We start from the raw sequence: 18,512 nt of genomic DNA on the forward strand, positions 1-18,512 counted from the left end.
CCACTAGGGTGCAGGGGAACCCTCTCCAGCAAAAGATGGTTTAGTGCTTAAGTTATACAAACAGAGCTAGATTCAGCAGGTCTGAATCTAGTCAGTGCTATAGCAAACAAAGTGCACCGATTTCAGAAAAAAAACTGTTCAAATAAGCAGGTACAATTAGCCTTTTACCAGCAATCCCCAGCTCAGAAGGGCAGAAGCTACCCTCTCCTCCCACAAGAATGTAGACCACAAACTTTCTTAATGTAAAATAACCGGCCAGAAGCCCAAGTGCTTAAACCAAAAGGCTTAGAATAACAGTTGCAATTTAATCAGGCTACTAGTAAGCAGCAATAAATGCAGCAGAATAAATGCAATTGAACACTTAAGAACAAGCAGTGAAAGCAAAATAATGTAGTAAAAAACACAAATACTGTAAAAGCAGCTGAATAAAGTGCGTTTTTTTTTTTTAGATTAAGTGGGAAGAGAGGAAACAGAAGATAACTCAAGGGTGAGAAACTAAGGGGGTGGGCTTTCCCAAATGATCTCTCTGTACACAGTAGAATTAGCTGATGAGATGGGAATGGGAGGAGTGTCCAAATTCAGATTTATAGTAGGGGCAGGCAACTCAAAAGCTACCAAGTTTAAGAACACCATTAGGTGGGTGGGAGGGAAAAATAAAATGCAGCCAGAAACCAGCAATATTCAGGCAGAGTACAGCAAGCATGCCAAACAAACGGTTCAGCTAAATAGAGATGTTTCTAACTAAAAGAGCAATGCTGTTTCTCAGCTCCTCTCACTAATTAACTGACGTTTTCACTGTTTGCAAAGTAAATTTTTGCTAATTTTAACTGACCCTAGCCAAGGCTTCTTAAAAGTCCAACAGAACAGAAAACTTAAAACAATTCAAATGTAATACAAGAATAAGATGCAAAATAGAAGTGACCAAACCTTAAATGAAAAGGTTCAATTCAAAATAAAATGCAGCCAAGGCTTCTTAAAACTCCATTAGAAGATGTTCTATATTTTTCATCATATCTCATTTCTTGCAATCAAGGGTGACTAAAGAGGATTCCCTGCTTAGTGAGCCAGTTTATTTCAAATTGGAAGAGGTGCAGGGTTAACAGAGATAGTCCTTAGTGGGTCCCACTGATCTTTCTAGATTAGATATCCCTGATAACAGAGGATGCACACAACATTTGTGTTTTCCAGTTTAACTTTTAAGAACCTGTCTATATGGGCCACTCTGGAAAGGAGAATCTTGGAGACCCTCTCACCTGGGGCCATAGGTGGTTTAAAAGGGGTCTTCCTTAACATTTAAAAGGTTGACACTACCTTTACCAAACACATGTAACTCTTAAAGGGCTTTATAAAATTGTTTCTCGGGAGTGCATATAGGGTTTGGGGTACCAATATAGGGCGCCAGATTTCTTAAAGTGGGTGGTGTTCCATTACAGTATCATGAGTGGGAGATAGACGGTTGTGTAACCTGACCACTGTGCTCAAAGGGCAGCATCTCACAGACCCCTTATGGGCCAAATGGAGGCCTTTCCTAATTTCTTTTGGAAATACCCAAGGATGAGGTATATGAACAACAGGTCTGTTTGTGCTGGGTGCATTACAAAGTGACATTTCCCCCCTTCCTAAACTTTTGAGCATTATAGTAAGCTCAGGGAATTCCCAGAAAATAAACTTCTGCATTTGTTTTTTTTTTTTATTTACTTGTCTATTCTTTATTAACCAGGTTAGTCCCTCTAGGCTGGTGGCCTCTTTTCAGGGGGAGAGATCCTAAGTGGTATTTATACTACTAGGTGAAATTTGGCTGGGGCATTGGAAACTTCTCCTGTTTATCATCGTCATAAAAACAACCTATTTTGGAAGAGCACTTCATGCATCCATTCTAGGTGCAGAGGTGGCTCGGACAAACAGGTAAGGAGATGGAGACAAAAGAATATGATAGAGTGGTGAAAAAAAAATAGAGGAGAAAGCAAATATTGAGAAATGTGTCAGAGAAATCTGTTTGATAGAGATGAGCCAGCAAATGACAGCTATATAATTACAGCCCCCCCCCTCCCCACCACCAGTTGGGAGAGCTACAGGATGATTTACTTAAATAAATGGTGGTGTTGGGTGAGCCAGAAAATGAAGGAGATGTTTCCTTGGGGGGAGATTATGGAGAAATTACAAAAGGAGAATGCAGAGACAATCCTGAAGAATACTACGAGTTCACAAAGAAAAAAAAATACTAGGGACACCCGTTTCAGGGACCTGAATATGGCCTGCGACTTAAATAGGACATGCTGGATGGACAGACTTATCTCCCAGTGACTGCCACATCTTTGGAACAGGCTACCAATTCATGTGAAACAGAGCACCTCTATGACACTGTTCAAGAGGAGCCCAGATGAGGGGATGGGGCACCGTTAAGTCTTACCAGGGATAGAGCCCAGAACCCTCCTGGACATGGGTAGTCATCACTAAATGCAATCTTGAGTACTGACTAGCATTTCTATAGTATTACATTGAGATGAAATGGCTAGGCTTAAAATGACCTCTGGGTGGATAGCCTCGTAATCTCCTAAGAAATATGCAGAGGAAGTAAAAGAAGGCAAAAGAAAGTATGTGGTAAGGATTCAAAGTAAAGAAGACAAAGAAATGGACAGGTATGAAGTGTGAGACAATTTAATTGTTTCTTTGGATATAAAAGAACATGAGGTAAGAGTATTTATTCTTAATAAGAAAGAGACATTTTGTGACATTATATTTGCGACTTTTTTCAATGGAAAATTTTCTTGGAGAATATAAAAAAGAAACACTCTAACCCATGGAATCTTTATTTGATAAAAGCATTTAACAGGGAAACAAAAAAGAAAATTCATCTACAATTTTGAACACAGGTTGAAAGAGAAATTTTGAAAGAACATTTGAAAACTGTATGTAAAGAAATACTGGATATTGCAAAAGTTTATGAAAAAGGTGTTTATGGATGGATGGCTGGAATTCTACTATTGTGTTAAAAATAGAAAGCTAAAAACATACATATACTAAGCATGATAAATGTGGAGGGGAACAGAGGTATCATAAAATACTGGGGGCAACTCAAAATGTGTGTGGAAAAGAAGGACATTTGGTAAGTAACTGTGATAACAGAAAATGTTATATTTGTGGGGAAATGGGACATGATGCAACAAATGTGAATTACAATCTTATAAATGTAATAAAATTGGATATTTATGGATAGATTGCAAAAATGAAAATAGGAGTAAGGATAAAGAAAAGAAAATGAACAAAGAAGAAATTTCAGAAGCAGTAGAAAAAGATGAAAAATTAGATAAAAAAAATAATAAAGAAAACATAAATGAAGGTTCTGAAATAAGTAACGAAGAAGACATACATTGGGAGGAAGTAAAAAAAAAGTATTCTACTGGTAAAAGGGTAAAGACAGGAAAAAGAAAATGTAAAGGGATAAGTACAAAATGATTAGGGGTTGGTATAACAGTTAATAAGGAATGACCTCATTATTTGCTAATCTTCATGTCTGTGAATTGTGTGGTGTTACTGATGGTGTTAGTCAGTTTCCTGAAATCACCTCTGGTAGCCCATGCATCATTTTGAAACAGGCATCACCTTATTCAGTCTCCTACACACATGCAAACATTCACACACACACATTCCCATATCTCTTACTTGTCCCTCAGTTTACGGTTTCCTTGCCGATTGTAAATCATGGATTACTACAGTCAATAATGCCAGGCATTACAGTTTTATTCTTCTTAGTGTTCAGAAAATGTTTCATGTTGCCAGACTTGTATCTCTACTACATTTTCATGTTAATCAGAATGATATGTAAAACTTCTCCCTGGTGTCATCTAGTGTTCCTCTCAGCTTTGTCTAGAAGTCTTCAGCACGACCATTTGGAGGCATGTCAGCCCCTCACACACACACGGACACCCCCCAACCCTTTCAAATGCTCCTTTTTGAAACCCTCAGTTGGTATAGAGGACAAAGGTCTGCATTCTTAAGGCACTGCTCTATGCACCAAGGGAACAGGATTGAAAGGCTTTTCCCCGTTTAAAGAGTTTCCCTAGTGTCTGATGTTAGTGCAAAGGACTAAAGTGCTGCTTTCTGTGCCAAGGGTACAAGATTGCTAATGTTGGCCCTCTTCTTGTTTTAATTTTTGTAAGTGACTTAGAGTCATATTAAAGAGTATCCATGATATCTAGGGTTTCTCCCCTGCCCATATGCATTTCATGTTGCAAAACTGCTGTTCCATTAATGTTTTTAAGTGACTGCATGGTAATCCTTAAAGTGTATCCCCATTGTCTAGTGCTCCCTCCCCCCCAGAACTGCAAGATTTGCTCATTAATCTGGGGGAGTTTACAGAAGTGAGAGCTCTCCCACACAAACACACATACAGTCACACATTCATGCACATACATACACAGCCCCCCTTATCCAATCACACTCACTGACAGACATACACACACCTACCCTACCTGTACCATAACTAACCTATATAGTGCACCCTCCCCGACACACACACACACACACACACACACACACACACACACACACACACACACACACACACACACACACACACACACACACACCTGAAACCATTCATTCCTCTGCATAAACTCATACATGCAGCCTTGCTCATACAAACCTATGTAAACACCCTTCACCACTACCTGTTCCCTAAATTCCCCAGCATTTACTTCTAATGCAGTCTCACCCACTGAACGTAATGGATGAATGTGAACTTTTGACCAAATTAATTATCTCAGCTGGCTGAGCTGACTTATGCAGATATTTCCAGGGGAAGAGCACATGGCTAACTATCATAGACCTCTACTCTTGAATACTTCACTTTCATATAGTTTGGGACCCTGGCCCATAGTCTTAACATAAGGTGGAGACTACTTTTTTTAGAAGGACGAGTAGTGTTTGCAATATGTAAAAATGAACATCTTTGCTATATATTAATGCATACTGTAGTTTTAGAAGCTGGAAAATCAGTTGTGGATGCTACTTAAACTTTAAAACAATATTTGTCATATAAGCTGTAACAGTACTGACCTAAACTTCAGTTGAAAAATATTCTAAAACATAAGCCTAGACTAAATAAGAGCATTTTATCTCCAATATTATCACATTTTGTGCCAAATTTCTGCTTGTACTACATAAACACACATATATGTGTGTGTGTTTGTAGTTTAAATATGTTTGACAGTCATGCTAATAGCTACACATCTTAAACAGAATAATTGTATTTTTAAACTGTTTTTTTTTTCTTTCTGTCTCCACAGCATTCTAGTGCTTTTCTGTCATCCACCCCATCTGGTCTTTCAGAAGATCCACAGTCTGTGTCACAATCTGCTTCAGGCTATATGCGGCCATCACATGCACCTCCTCGGTATAGTCCACCTTATTTCCCACCAAATGAAAAGCCTCCACCCTATACACCTTAGTGAATTTGTGGCACTGAAAGATGAACACGTAATGGAAAAGCATTTTTACTGTGTGAGTTTTGGAAGAAAAGCAGAACTAAGGCCGGAGACTTTTGAAACAATATGAAAGTTTACAAATATGCACAGAATGTTTAGCCTCAAGAACCAGTACATTTGCACAGATATGTTTTTTTATATATATTGTTAGTCACACTGATGTATATGTGGCATGTTTTGCCATTGCTTCACTACCCCAGCATATAACCATGGAGAAAACCCATCTGTTTGCTACGAAGAGAACACTGCAAATTAGCGGTATATTGCTAAAGAATGTAAGTTAAATGAGTGAAACTTTAATCAGAGACAGAGTCCATTTTTGCCAGTTTAGATGGTTTAATTCACAGCTTTGCAAATCTTTATGCAAAAACTATAGATGCTGTATTTATTCTAATGAGTCTAATAATACACTGACATTTTTTTTTTCATTTCTACAGTTAGTTCATAATTGGGTATTTTGGCTAGAGATGAGCATCAATTCTGTTTCACATTTTCAACTGACTCTCCATCAGTCACATATTTAGCAGTAACTGACTGGCCAAGACCTAAACAGGATCTGCACAGAAAGTAAAGTTAGTCATGACTGCTATGTAATCAGCTGTTCTTGTGTAAGTACATTCAGTATTATGAGACAGTTGTTTCCACAGACAAGTACAGTTGATGTTAAGCAGTGAGTGTAGGTCAGTAGCTAACCTTCAAATGCTGCTAACATTGATCCTAACATTACTAACGCAATTTTTAAATGAATGGCTACATTTACAGTACAATTTTTTAGATGATTCTAGCCACGTATACAGAGATTATCGACGGATTGAGAGAAATGAAGTAGCAGTAAGAAATCAGCTGCACATTAATATCTTGAGTGTGACATTTTACCTCAGAGGTGTAAAGCAAAACAAGTGCTTTCATGCAGAGTAAAGAATCTATAAGTTAAGTTAACCTGCAATGCCTATAATAAAGTAATGGACAAAAAAAGTAAGGCATCGTTATGTAAATATACACAAAATATTTCAAGACCTAGTCAAAGTCTGAAGTTATCAAAAGTAAGTACTTGTCAGGCAGCAGTATTCATTATTTTAACTTTTCTGTCTGTATGCTAAAAGACGTAGTAGGTAAGGGGTTAATTTGACTCATTGCTAGACCATTAATAGAAGTAGCAATACTATGCTGAATGTGTTTTTTACTAAGAAATTGAGCTCCATAACCAAAGCCTCTCCAGTTTTGCTGAGTTCTGGTATCTTACTACATATATCTATGGTATTACAGAATGTAATGCTTTGGGTGACTGCTTACAAATAGTGTATCAAAAAAAGCTTTGTATCACTTTACAGATTCACAACAAATACAAACAAAACATGCAAGATCAAAAATACATAGGAGTAGAGAATAAAATAAAGACAACTCTGTACAGTTTGTGACACTAGGTCTTATAGGTTTTATATTAAGTCGAAATGTCACCCGGAGAGACTTTGTCTAATAGTAACAGAAAGAAAAGATAAAGTAACAATAAAATCATGGGGAGAGAGGGAAGGGTGTGGAACTGAAAGGATAATTTTCACGTGAGGGGGTAATGATAATGAAAGGTAGCCACACCAGAAAGGATGATGCACGAGAATCACCTTGGAGTCATTAACCCATGGACTGAGAGCAGCTCCTAAAACCAAAAGGAGGCCCTCATGAAGAAGCTGAGCTATATATGCAGCAGCAGAAAAATATTTAGACTTGCCTGTCAAAAGAAGCAGGCACTAGACAGGAGATGGTATTAAACCAGCTGAGATCTTTTCACAGAGAAGTTTCACATTTGAGTTTATCTGTTTTACTTATTTATTACTTTAAATGAACAGAATGATCCAAAATTGTCCATTTTAACCTCAACCCCAAGGCAAAGGCAGTAGGTTGCAATCCAAGGTCTCAGAGTATACAATGCACACAGAATGAAGCTATAATACACAGCATAAATTAATAAGAATTGATTTGAAACCATTCAATAACACAAGACACATTACAATTCCACAAAGATACTGCATATATATAATAGGTTTAAAATGTATACAAGAGTTAACATTTAAACTTTTTCAGCAGAGTCTACCTGGTCCATTTAGTAGTAGTGTTGCTTCAAGGAGGAGGGCAGGCAATATATAAACCTCATTAAAAACAGCAGCATTTACCCTTACTCTCAAGCAAAGGAAAATGGCTTTATAAATGTGATGAGGGTCACAGTTCATCTGATTGCAGTTGGAAAGGCATCACATGAAAAGACCAAATATAGAGAAGGGATTGTCCCCTCTCAAGATTATTCATTGGAGATCAGAGTATGAATGCAACCTTTTGGATGGACCTAAGGTCCTAGTTGGTCTCCCTATATTGCATGTCTGAAGGAGGAACTAGTCCGGCAACTGCAGTTTGACAATTAAAGACATGATGATCATAATGTAAGATCAGTCTTTTATCAGAAAGCAAAGGGGCCTTCTAAAGGGATGCAGTAATGTTTGAGGGATATGGTCAGCAGAGTAAACTGCACTTGTTTTTCAATAATCCCCTGAAGGAGGAGACTATTATTATTACTGGAAACATATGAAATAAACTGGGGATCATACTGTAAAATATGGACTCTCTCCTCAACAGTTGCACATGCCCCTGAACAGATAAATATAGTTAGCCTGTAGCAAAGTCACAGCTTGGCTATGATGCTCAATAAAGGAAAGGGCCTGATGTAGCCAATTCTCAAAGTATTTGAAATGGTGGGGGGGTGCTCTGATTGGTCACACTTTTCAAGCCACAGACCTCCAATGTCAGGGCTACATTTTTAATCCATTAGTCCCAAAGAGTACAGACTGTATCCTTGTCATGTTTATAGTGAGGCATTTACATATGAACCATTGCTGCAAATTAGTAAGCTTATTTTTTAGGAGGTTCTGTATAAAATCAGGGGATACACATGACCTAAAAGTCACAATTTCATCAACACAGAAAACAAAAAGAAGCCTGGGTAGGTCAACTGAATGGTGACTAGCAGAAAGTAAGACTACAAAACAGAACTGTGTGGAACACCAGATAAAAAAATAGGCAGTTAGAATGGTATGACCACCAACTTTCACAACAGATAATCCAGTATACAGAGGCTAAAGCCAGGTGCAAGACAGATTATGGGCAAAGGTGTGCAGCAGAAGAATGTGATCCAGTGAACCAGCACTCCGAGTCAAAGCCACAAACGCTGCCCCAGTGATTATCCTCCCCATCCCTCACTGTAAGCATATTATTCATGAAGAGCCACAAAGCGGTCATTATGTTGCGTCCAGCTCTAAAGCCGCACCTTTGACATTTGTGAAAATGTTTCAGTTACTTCACTCTCCATTTGACTACAGTAGAGAGTCGATTAGCGAAATGAATTGGAACCTAGGGCAGTTCGGATAATCAAACATATAATTGAACCAGCTAAAAAACTTCTAAAATCTTTTTTTCTGCAATCAGGAATACACTTTTCAACCATTTAGTGACCCCAGTGGACAATAAAGAATATTTTTCACACACAAGCTGTCTACAAGCTCAAAAAAACATGCTTGAGCGAATATGTATAATGTTTACATTTTCAGACTCTGATTTTTCCAACCCGAAGACTTTGGAAGGCTGGTTCTGATAATTGACTTTGCAGATAATCAACTCTCTGCTGTATAAAACTTTGAAATGGAATGCATTAACAAAGTGTATTGTACTGTTTATGATGTTAAATTAAAAGAATCAGTTCACTGAGGACAACTGCAAGACTGAAGTCCCATATTCTTATTTCAAAAACACTGTAAGTACTTTTAAGGTCACACTACCTCTGAGTTAAGCGGAATATTTATTTTGAGAAGAAAACTAAGCACTTTTTCTATCTCCAAAGTATTATGACCTTGCAGTTAGTATATTTATTATTTATTAAGGGACTGAAGAGTCCAGTGTTGTGCAAAGTTTCATAGTCACATTTAATGAAGTGTGACTAAAAGCGCTAAGCTGTGTTTCAGAAATTTGACTAAATGATAGTCAAGTTATTACCCTTTTATTCATTACATCATATTTTGTCAAGAGTTAACAAATCATTCCTGTTTCATGAATAGGTAGACTAAATTTGACTTTTGTTGGGTCCTGGTTTGTCATAGGTACTATGTATATTGTGTTTGATGTCAGGCAGTTAAAGTAAAGAGAAGAAAGTTTGTCAAATCTTACTTTCCTCTGAAGTTATGCAACCTCTAACTTAGTGTATTTGGGGAGCAGGGATGTAGCTGTTAGGGATGCATGGTAAAAGTATTTTAATACTTCATGCTGATTTGTGTTGTTTCAACTTAATCATATATGACTGCTAGAGGACTGGACACTTAATTTTCAATAATTCTGTTAGGGTTTATCAAATATAGACAAAGCAAGACCCAGTGAATCAATATAGAAAAGTTTAATGTGTGTCACATACATCATGTGCCACTTCCCAATTGTCAGACATGATGCAATGGGTGAGGGGAAGTTGAAGACAGGGTAAAGAGGCCTTTTAATTAGGGAGAGACATGTCTTCAGGAAGTGTGGATACAGCTGGCAAGCTAGAGTGGTGCTCTTTTTAGGTAGATGTTCAAGAAGGAAAAACAGGTTTCTTGGTGGGTATCCTGTGAAAGTAAAAGGAGGGCCAAGTAGGGTTGACAGGACTGAAAGCCAAATAGGAAAGGACATTATTTCAGATAAAAAGAAATCTCAGCAATCCATTTCACCTGTTTGAAGATTTGAAAACAAGTTTAGTAGTTTGCACTATCAGTGTTATTAAACAATCCTTTATCAGTATTGCCAAACAATCTAATGACTAATAGAAGAGTTGTTTAGCTGAATGATTTTACTTGGTTTGACTCACAGTCCAACAGGTCAAGTTTGGGTAATCTGTATGAAACTGAAGAGTAGATAGTCTTATAGACAAGTCCCTGGTGAAAACAAAATTAGTTAGAGGAAGGACATTTATCTTGTGGGGCCTCTCAGTCAGTGACTGGCATAGGCCTTCTGTCAGCACCATGCATGCATCAAACGATACATGTATCAGCACATACATGTCAGATAGAAATGTACATTGTAATAACAACCAGAATACAGAATCTTGACCTAAAAGTAAAAAAAAGAAGAAATGCTAGATTTGAAGATGAGTATTGGAAAAAGCAGTCTATAAAACTTAAAAGTTACAGACAAATAAATATGCACTTCCTGTATATGGTAAAACTGTTTAACATGGCATGTTAGCACAACTGTCCATATTATTTAAGCAATGACCGACGACGTGGCATGGTATATTGAAGATTTACCCACGGTTGGTGTGGTTTAATCACGAGGGCGAAGCCTGAGTGATTAAACAAAGGCAACCGTGGATAAATCTTCAATATACCACAACCACGGAGTCGGTTATTGCTATTATACAATGACATTATTTAAGAAAAAAATACTTACTTTTCTTAAATAATGTCTTTGTATAACAGCAGATTGCTGTTCTTCCACCGGTTGTGGTATCCTGCTTCTTCGTTTTGATGTACTGTGCATGTGTATGGGACTTGTGTTCCCATGCATACCCAGTACATCAATGCTTTGAAACAGAAGCAATGGAGAAAAGAAAGTCTCCATTGCTCCGTTTTCAATCTTTTTATTTTAATTGTAAAAAAAAAAAGGTTTTGGCGCAGTTTATACCAACGGAAAAAAGTCCAGGCAACTGGACCTTTTTCCATTGGTATATTGTGGGATTTACAACAGGCACGCTGGTGGGCTGGCCAATCAGTGTGCATGTTTTCGAATATTAATAGGGAATTATTGCAAAATACACATTTAATCATTTAGTGTTTACTCAGAAGAACTTGGCATTGTTACAAAAAAGTAGCAGCAAAGTTCAAAGTAAGAAAAATTGAATTTAAATATGTATAATCTTTAAAAATAATATGATTATACCGTTAGTCATGTTTTTTTTTCAGGAGATAAGCCAATCGCTTTTAATTTATTTTGACACAGAGAAAACACAAAGTCTGAGAAAAGGAATACTTAATCCCCCGGATTCACAAAAGCTTGCATGGAGTGCAAGATGAGTGTAGGAGCTCACGCCGACAATATGTCTGCCGTGCGATCCAGGAACAGCCGGCAGGGGCATGCATGAGAGCTGCTAAAGCTAGTCTTGCACGGACAGTGTCATGGTATGCAAATTACCTCATTTTCTGGTGAAAGCCATGCAAAAGAGGTAAATTTGTGATCCAGCAAACAGAAACTGTTCGTGGAAGATTAGTGTTACCTGCAGAAATGTACTTTGTTGGTAACGGAGTACATTTCTGCAAATAGCTAAACGGAGCTATGACAGCTCCAAATAAAGGATGCATACAGTTGAGGAAGCATGCCGATGGCCAAATATAAGGCCATTGGCATTGCAAAATGTTTAAAAAAACATAAAAGTTAACTGTTTTTTCCCCCGATCTCCGATGTTTAAGCATAGCGCAGCACCGCGCAAACGTGCGGCACTTTAAAAAACAAGAAAATCATTTAAAAAAGCCAAAAATAGGCATTTTCACTAAAAAGCTTATTCTGCCATGCAGGTGAATGGCAGGCTGAAGACAACGTGGCTACTGACTAGTGGTTGCTAAGGGGGGGAAGCTCAGTGTGAGAGATGTAACCATGCATTACTAGGCAATCCTATGCAAATGAGGATAAGGATAGTGAATCCCAATTTTCCCCAGCATGTCTCAAGAGTGCAAGATTAGGAGAAGGTGAGTAGAAGACTAGAATATAGATGACATTATGAGGGGGTGCGTTAGACAGGCTGTAAGCTAATTGGAGCACAGTGGCTCGTGTTTGCCTTGAGTTGCTCAGGATTGCAAAGCGACGTGTCTACGGTTGTCCTATTTGAAAACCTCAAACCCAAGGTGCACACTGTTAAAAGATAGGAAACTCCTTGCAAAATTGCACACAGCATGTGCGCGCGTTTGCGCGGCGCTGCCCCGGGCGGAAACAGAAAGGCAAAAGGAAGGAAAAGTAGTAGTAGGAAGTTAACCAAGGAGAACTAGCAGAGCTGCCAGATGAAATATATCAGAATCAGCCAATTACACAGGCAGCAGACTAGCCCAGCCCAACTCAGCACTTTAAACTCTGCAAACACCATCCCTCCCTGTTTTTTCTCAAGAACTCTGCAACACTGCAGTATACAAAGAGGAAAAGCTTAAAAAGCTTAAGTCAGACAAAATGTTAGGGGCTGCTCTTGCTATCATAAACCAACATGTGCAAGGTGCTGAGGGTGGTGGTGTTGTGAATGCTGCTGAGCAACCCACAGTGAGGAAACGGAGAAGAGTGTACAGACTCAGGGTAACCTACCTGGGGCTACATGAGCTGGAGCTAGTGGAGCACTATAGGGTGGACAGGGACCTCCTACAGCAAACTGTTGAGCTGTGCCGGCCACACCTCACACATAGAACCAACAGAGGGGAACCCATCCCAGTGGATACCAAGGTAAGTGTTGGCCTAAGAATACTAGCTACAGGTGCCTTCCAAAGACCAACTGGTGATATGATGGGGATTTCACAGGCATCAGCATCCAGGGTACTCCACCAGTTCCTAGATGCCATGTCAGCACATGTCGGTGACCACATATATTTCCACAATTCCTGTGAGGCATTGGCCAGCAATATGCGTCTTTTCCACCAAATAGCAGAATACCCTGAGGTAGTGGGTGCAATAGACTGCATGCACATATGCATCAAAGTACCTCCTGGTAAGCGGGGTAGGGTCTACATCAACCGCAAGGGCTTTCCCTCCAACTGCCAGTTCATGTGCGATGCCCAGGGAATAATAATGAATGTGTGTGCTGGATGCCCTGGAAGCTATCACGATTCCCACATTTCGCATCTGACCCAGCTGTACCTGTTATTTGCCAATGGGGACATTCCATACAGTCACCTAGTAGGGGATGCTGGATACTCATTTGAGCCATGGCTGATGTCACCCATCAGAAATACACACACACTTGAACAAGAACTCCATAATGAGGCACATGCACAAACAAGAATCATAACTGAGCATGTGTTTGGAATGCTCAAGTCACAGTTCCGGTGCCTGGACACCTCTGGTTTTGGAGCCTTGCAGTACTCACCAAATGCATGTAGTCAAATTGTTATGGTATATGCCATGCTACACAATATGATCCTGCAGAAACAGCTGCAGAAGGAACAGCATGGGGCAGGTCCAAACAGCCCCCCCCCCACCATTGCAAGGCCTGCACAGGCACAGCGTGACTCGGAGGAGGAACAACCTGAGCCTGCCCCAGTAGGCAGAAGGAGGCGTGCCCAGTATGCCCTGGCCTTGGCAAAGAGGCAATGCATAGCACATACACTGACTCAGTAGGAACCCTGGAAATGACACCTCTCTCTGACTCGCACATACAGTAAAAGGGATGCCTAACTTGGCACTACCTGTTTTCAAACATGTATAGGGAGTGTACTATGTGCATCCGACATAGGCAGCCCTGCAGCACCACCCTCAATACTGGCACAGACACAACTTAAGTCACTTACACATACCAGTTGGGGGGGTTCACATATCTAACAGTCACAGGCAGCAGGGCAGTTGTAGACATAGACAAACACAAACACAAACAAATGCCGTATCATGCCCTCTGAAGAGGCATATGAGTAACCTCCCCCCAGGCCTATGCAGACAGATAGCAGCAGGCCAGGCAGTGTGATGTGGGTTGGGTAGGCTATGAAGTCACAAACTAATATGCATGTAATTGGAAGCTAAGGTCTGTACTACAGTGGTATGCCTCAAGCCAGTACGATAGGCAACAGTACAGACTGAAATGGAGTACCTGACATAGTAGTGCATGCCTAGCAAATGTGTATAAGTGTCAGGTGTACCCCTCATCCTATGTACATCCACAGTAACAATCAGGTGTGCCCCCCTGGGTAGAAATGTACAAATAATAGCTGTCCCCCCGTATGTAGAAATGTTGATAAGTCCATGCAAATTGACTCATGGAAGCCCTGCAGGCACAGTGTGCTTCCTGTTGATGTACAACACAAAGGTGAGCCCTGAAGTAAAAAACAACTTGATTTTCCACACACATATAGTATATATGCCCATAGTGGACATGCTCACACACTTAAACAAAGCAAATGTCAGTCAACAACATACTGAAAGGTCATACTGGGCATGCTCACACACAAACAAATGAAGCAAATGTCAGTCAACAACATACTGAAAGGTCATACTGGGCATGCTCACACACAAACAAATGAAGCAAATGTCAGTCAACAACATACTGAGCATGCTCACACACTTAGGCCATGTCTGAGTACAGCAGTGGGCCACACATATTTGGCAGTTGCAGTTCTTACTCCAGACACATGTCACTATTCACCAATCCTGCCTTGCGCACACAGTGACATGAAAACAGACCCATATAATATATTGGACCCCTATCATAATCAAATTATGTAATACAAGTACTCAAGTTGTTCAAAAAATGTTAAAATCCAAAGAAGATCAATAAATCACCGATCAGTATCATCAAGAAACAATGAGCACTCCTAACATCATCCAGGCCAAGCTCTGCCAAAAATATTGCCAGAGTTTCCATAGAGAACCATAAAGCTTTCTTTAGCTATGTCATAAATATCAATATAAACTCATATATGTTCTGAGTTAGTGCAAAGTGTAAATGAATACATGTACATGACGGACATTGCCAACATCTTGTCAGACAGGTTCATACATATTTACCCCCCCCCTCTCACTGACAAAAGGGCCCATTACCTTACCTGGAGATTGTGAAAACCCAAAAATTACATATACAATGGTTACACAGCACTATCCAAACCTAAAAAAACGGCATCTTTGGGATGACAAGGTGTCCCTGGCTGTGTCATATGTGACCTCTAAAACAAACAGACCCTGCACCTGAACAGTCTGTTGAGACTCACCCTCTCTTCAGGATATGAAATGTTGAATGGGTTACACCAATGTTTGACACACGCCACAAGTGCTGGTGCACAACAGACCATGGGAACTATTGTCTTATAAGCCTAATAAGCCTGATCTGCAAGGCCACAGAGTCCATCATTATGGAACTCATAAACAGAGCTATTGGGAGCCTACAAACATCGAACCCTACCCATTTTGGTTTGGTCAGGGGCAGATCATGGTCCCTAAACCTGCTAGATAGTTTTCAAGGCAGTTACCCAGAACATACATCAATGAAATGAGCTCCAAGTGGCCTACATAGACCTTGAAAATCCCTTTTCCAACATCCCACACACATGTCAGATCCACAAAATCAACAACCTGTGCATAAACACGTATGTCATCTGATGGATTGCCAACTGGGGCACAGATAGATCCCACAAGGAAAGAATTGTGGTCTCCCTGTTGGACTGTAAGCTGGTAACAACTGCTGTCCCCCATGGCTCAGTCCTGGGACCCCTCCTGTTGGGTGTATACTCTTTTCAGAAGTACAGTCAAACACATGAGAGCTATGGTTAGCAAAGTTTGTGGATGACTGCAAAAAGGTTGTCATAATTGATGTTTGGGACAACAGAGACATCCTTAAAAATGGTCTTAGTCAGACAGATGTGGTGTCAAAATTATGGCCTTGAGCTACAGTCATACAAATACCACATAGGTGCCAACACCCTAAATACGGAGGTAATAATAAGGGATCTAGGGACACATGTGGATAGTCACCTCTACTTTCAGAAACACATTCACAAAGTGGTTAGAAAATCATGCTATGTGTCCCCACAAATTGCCAAAGTCTTTGCATGTAGGACAAAGGAGGTTCCCTCTGCTCATCAGTCATCAGACCCATCAGAGAGTACCACGACACACTTGCGATGAATCTGACTAGGCACCTTCAGCAGCTGGAAAGACCACTGAATTACCTCAACAAGAGGATTACTGGCCTCAAACAGCTGCCCCATGCAACAAGACTGAAGTAACTCAATCTGTATTCTGTTGCATACCATCTACTCAGGCGATCTCTGCCCAACATACAGGTCCATGTCCAATGCAGAACTGATGTACATGCTTTATCTGAAATAAACCCAAGCTCACTGTGCCACATGCTCTAGGGATATAATCATTACAACAATAAATAGAACATGTTGGAGGGATATATTACTAACTCACAGAGTTCCCTTTCTTTGGAACAGGCTCCCAACCTACATTAAGCTGAGTCCTTCACTGACACTCTTCCAGAGGAGCCTTGATGAGTGTATGTGAAACTGAACTGTCACACCATGGATCACTTCATCAGCTCTACTACACAGAGGCATAGGGAACTAACCCCAGGTGTGGTGATAGCTGCACACTCTGGCCATACTAATATATGCCTTCGGGCAGATAGCCTATTACCTACCTATGTACCTATATATGTAGGGGGAACACAGTATAATAAGCCAAAGATGGATGGGCAGAGATGTGTGTAAGAGGGTGACCTTGACAAGGAGCCATCCAGGACTGTCCCACCCAGCACACATCCCAATGGCACAAAAGACATGAGGTGCACATCTCACCCACTGTACATAATAGCCACCAGTATCTGTAAGCATTACAGTGTATCTGGTGCATGTGCCTGCTGTACAACATGACTGTACAATGAAGTACACATCTACTATCTGTAGACATGTACCTGAAACATAGGTATGTAATAGACTATCTTCACAAAGGCATATATTAGCCTAGGCAAGTTGTGCAGCTTTCACCACCCCATTTGCTAGTCTCCTAAGCCCTAGTTCTAATAGTTAGTACCCTAAGCCCCTTTCTAGTGGGGCTGCTGATATGATCCCTAGCATGAATTGTCTGTATCCCATCCACTCATCAAGGTTCCTATTGAAGAGTGCCAGCGAGGGGCTCTGTCTGATGTACATTAGGACTCTGTTCCACAGTAAGGCAAGTCTCTGGGATGGGAATCTATCCAACCAGCATGTTGTATTCGTTGTTGTGCTGAGGTTCATATCCCTGGAGTGTGTAGTGCAACTCAATTTTGTTTTCCTTAGATGGAGCATGTCCAACAGTTATGTGTTGGACACGGCTCTGTATGTTAGGCAGAGTTTGCCACTGAGTAGGTGGAACGCAACAGGGAACAGATGTAGCTTTGCCAGCTGTGATGCATAACACAACTGTTTGAGGCCAGTAATCCTCTTGGTGAGGTACCTCTGTGGTCTCTCCAGCTGCTGGATATGCCTAGTCAAGTACATTCAAAATGGTGCATTGTACTCAATGATGGGTCTGATGACTTAAGAGTAGAGGGCCACCACTACCTCTTGTGATCTTGATGCAAACCCTTTGTTGATTAGGTGGGCCACATAGGATTTCCTAACCACTTTGGCAACATGGTTGTCAAAGGAAAGATGGCTATCTACTTGTGTCCCCAGTTCCCTTATTACCTCATCAGTATTTAGGGGGTAACACCTATGTGGTAGTTTGTGGGTACTTCGTTTTCCCCAAAGGGGATTACTATGCATTCTTTTGCATTGAGCTGGAGGCCATGATTCTGACACCACACATCTGTCTCATAGAGTCCCTTCTGGAGAATATTTGTGTCATCCGGGGAATCTATTAAGGCACACACTTTACACTTCCCAGCAAACTTAGTCAATGACAACCCTCATGTGTTGGCATGTACGTCTAAGAAGTTTATACCAAACAGGAGGGGCCCCAGGACTGAACCCTGGGGAACACCAGTTGTTACCGGTTTAGAGTCTGACATGTAGCCAGTAACTCTTAATTTGTGGGATCTATCTGTGAGCCAGTTTGCAATCCATCTTGTGATGTATGGATTTATGCCCAGGTTGGTGAGTTCATCTATGATACCTGACTGGGGAATGGTGTCAAAGGCCTTAGCAAGGTGTAGGTAGGCTGTATGGAGCTCCTTTCAATCATCTGTGGCCTGGGTAACTGTCTCAAAGAAATCCACCCAGTTCAGGAGGCATGATCTGCCTTTGACGAAGCCAAACTGGGTGTCAACTGTGTGAAGGTTCCCAATGTCTTTATTGTTGA

General features: G+C 40.4%; 1 protein-coding gene across 4 annotated transcripts in view; it reads left to right on the forward strand.

Moving 5' to 3' along the window:
* TMEM255A (transmembrane protein 255A) overlaps positions 1-9,248 on the forward strand; it is a 370,298-nt gene extending 361,050 nt beyond the window's left edge. For all 4 annotated transcript variants that reach the window (XM_044057351.1, XM_044057350.1, XM_044057348.1 and 1 more), the window contains one exon: positions 5,289-9,248. In XM_044057351.1, coding sequence (XP_043913286.1) covers positions 5,289-5,450 — 162 coding nt within the window. In that variant the 3' untranslated portion in view covers positions 5,451-9,248. The remainder of the gene's footprint in view (positions 1-5,288) is intronic.
* The last annotated feature ends 9,264 nt before the right edge of the window (positions 9,249-18,512 follow it).

This window comes from Protopterus annectens, chromosome 15.part0, assembly GCF_019279795.1.
Source record: "Protopterus annectens isolate FY-2018-M chromosome 15.part0, PAN1.0, whole genome shotgun sequence".
Taxonomy (NCBI): Eukaryota; Metazoa; Chordata; order Ceratodontiformes; family Protopteridae; genus Protopterus; species Protopterus annectens.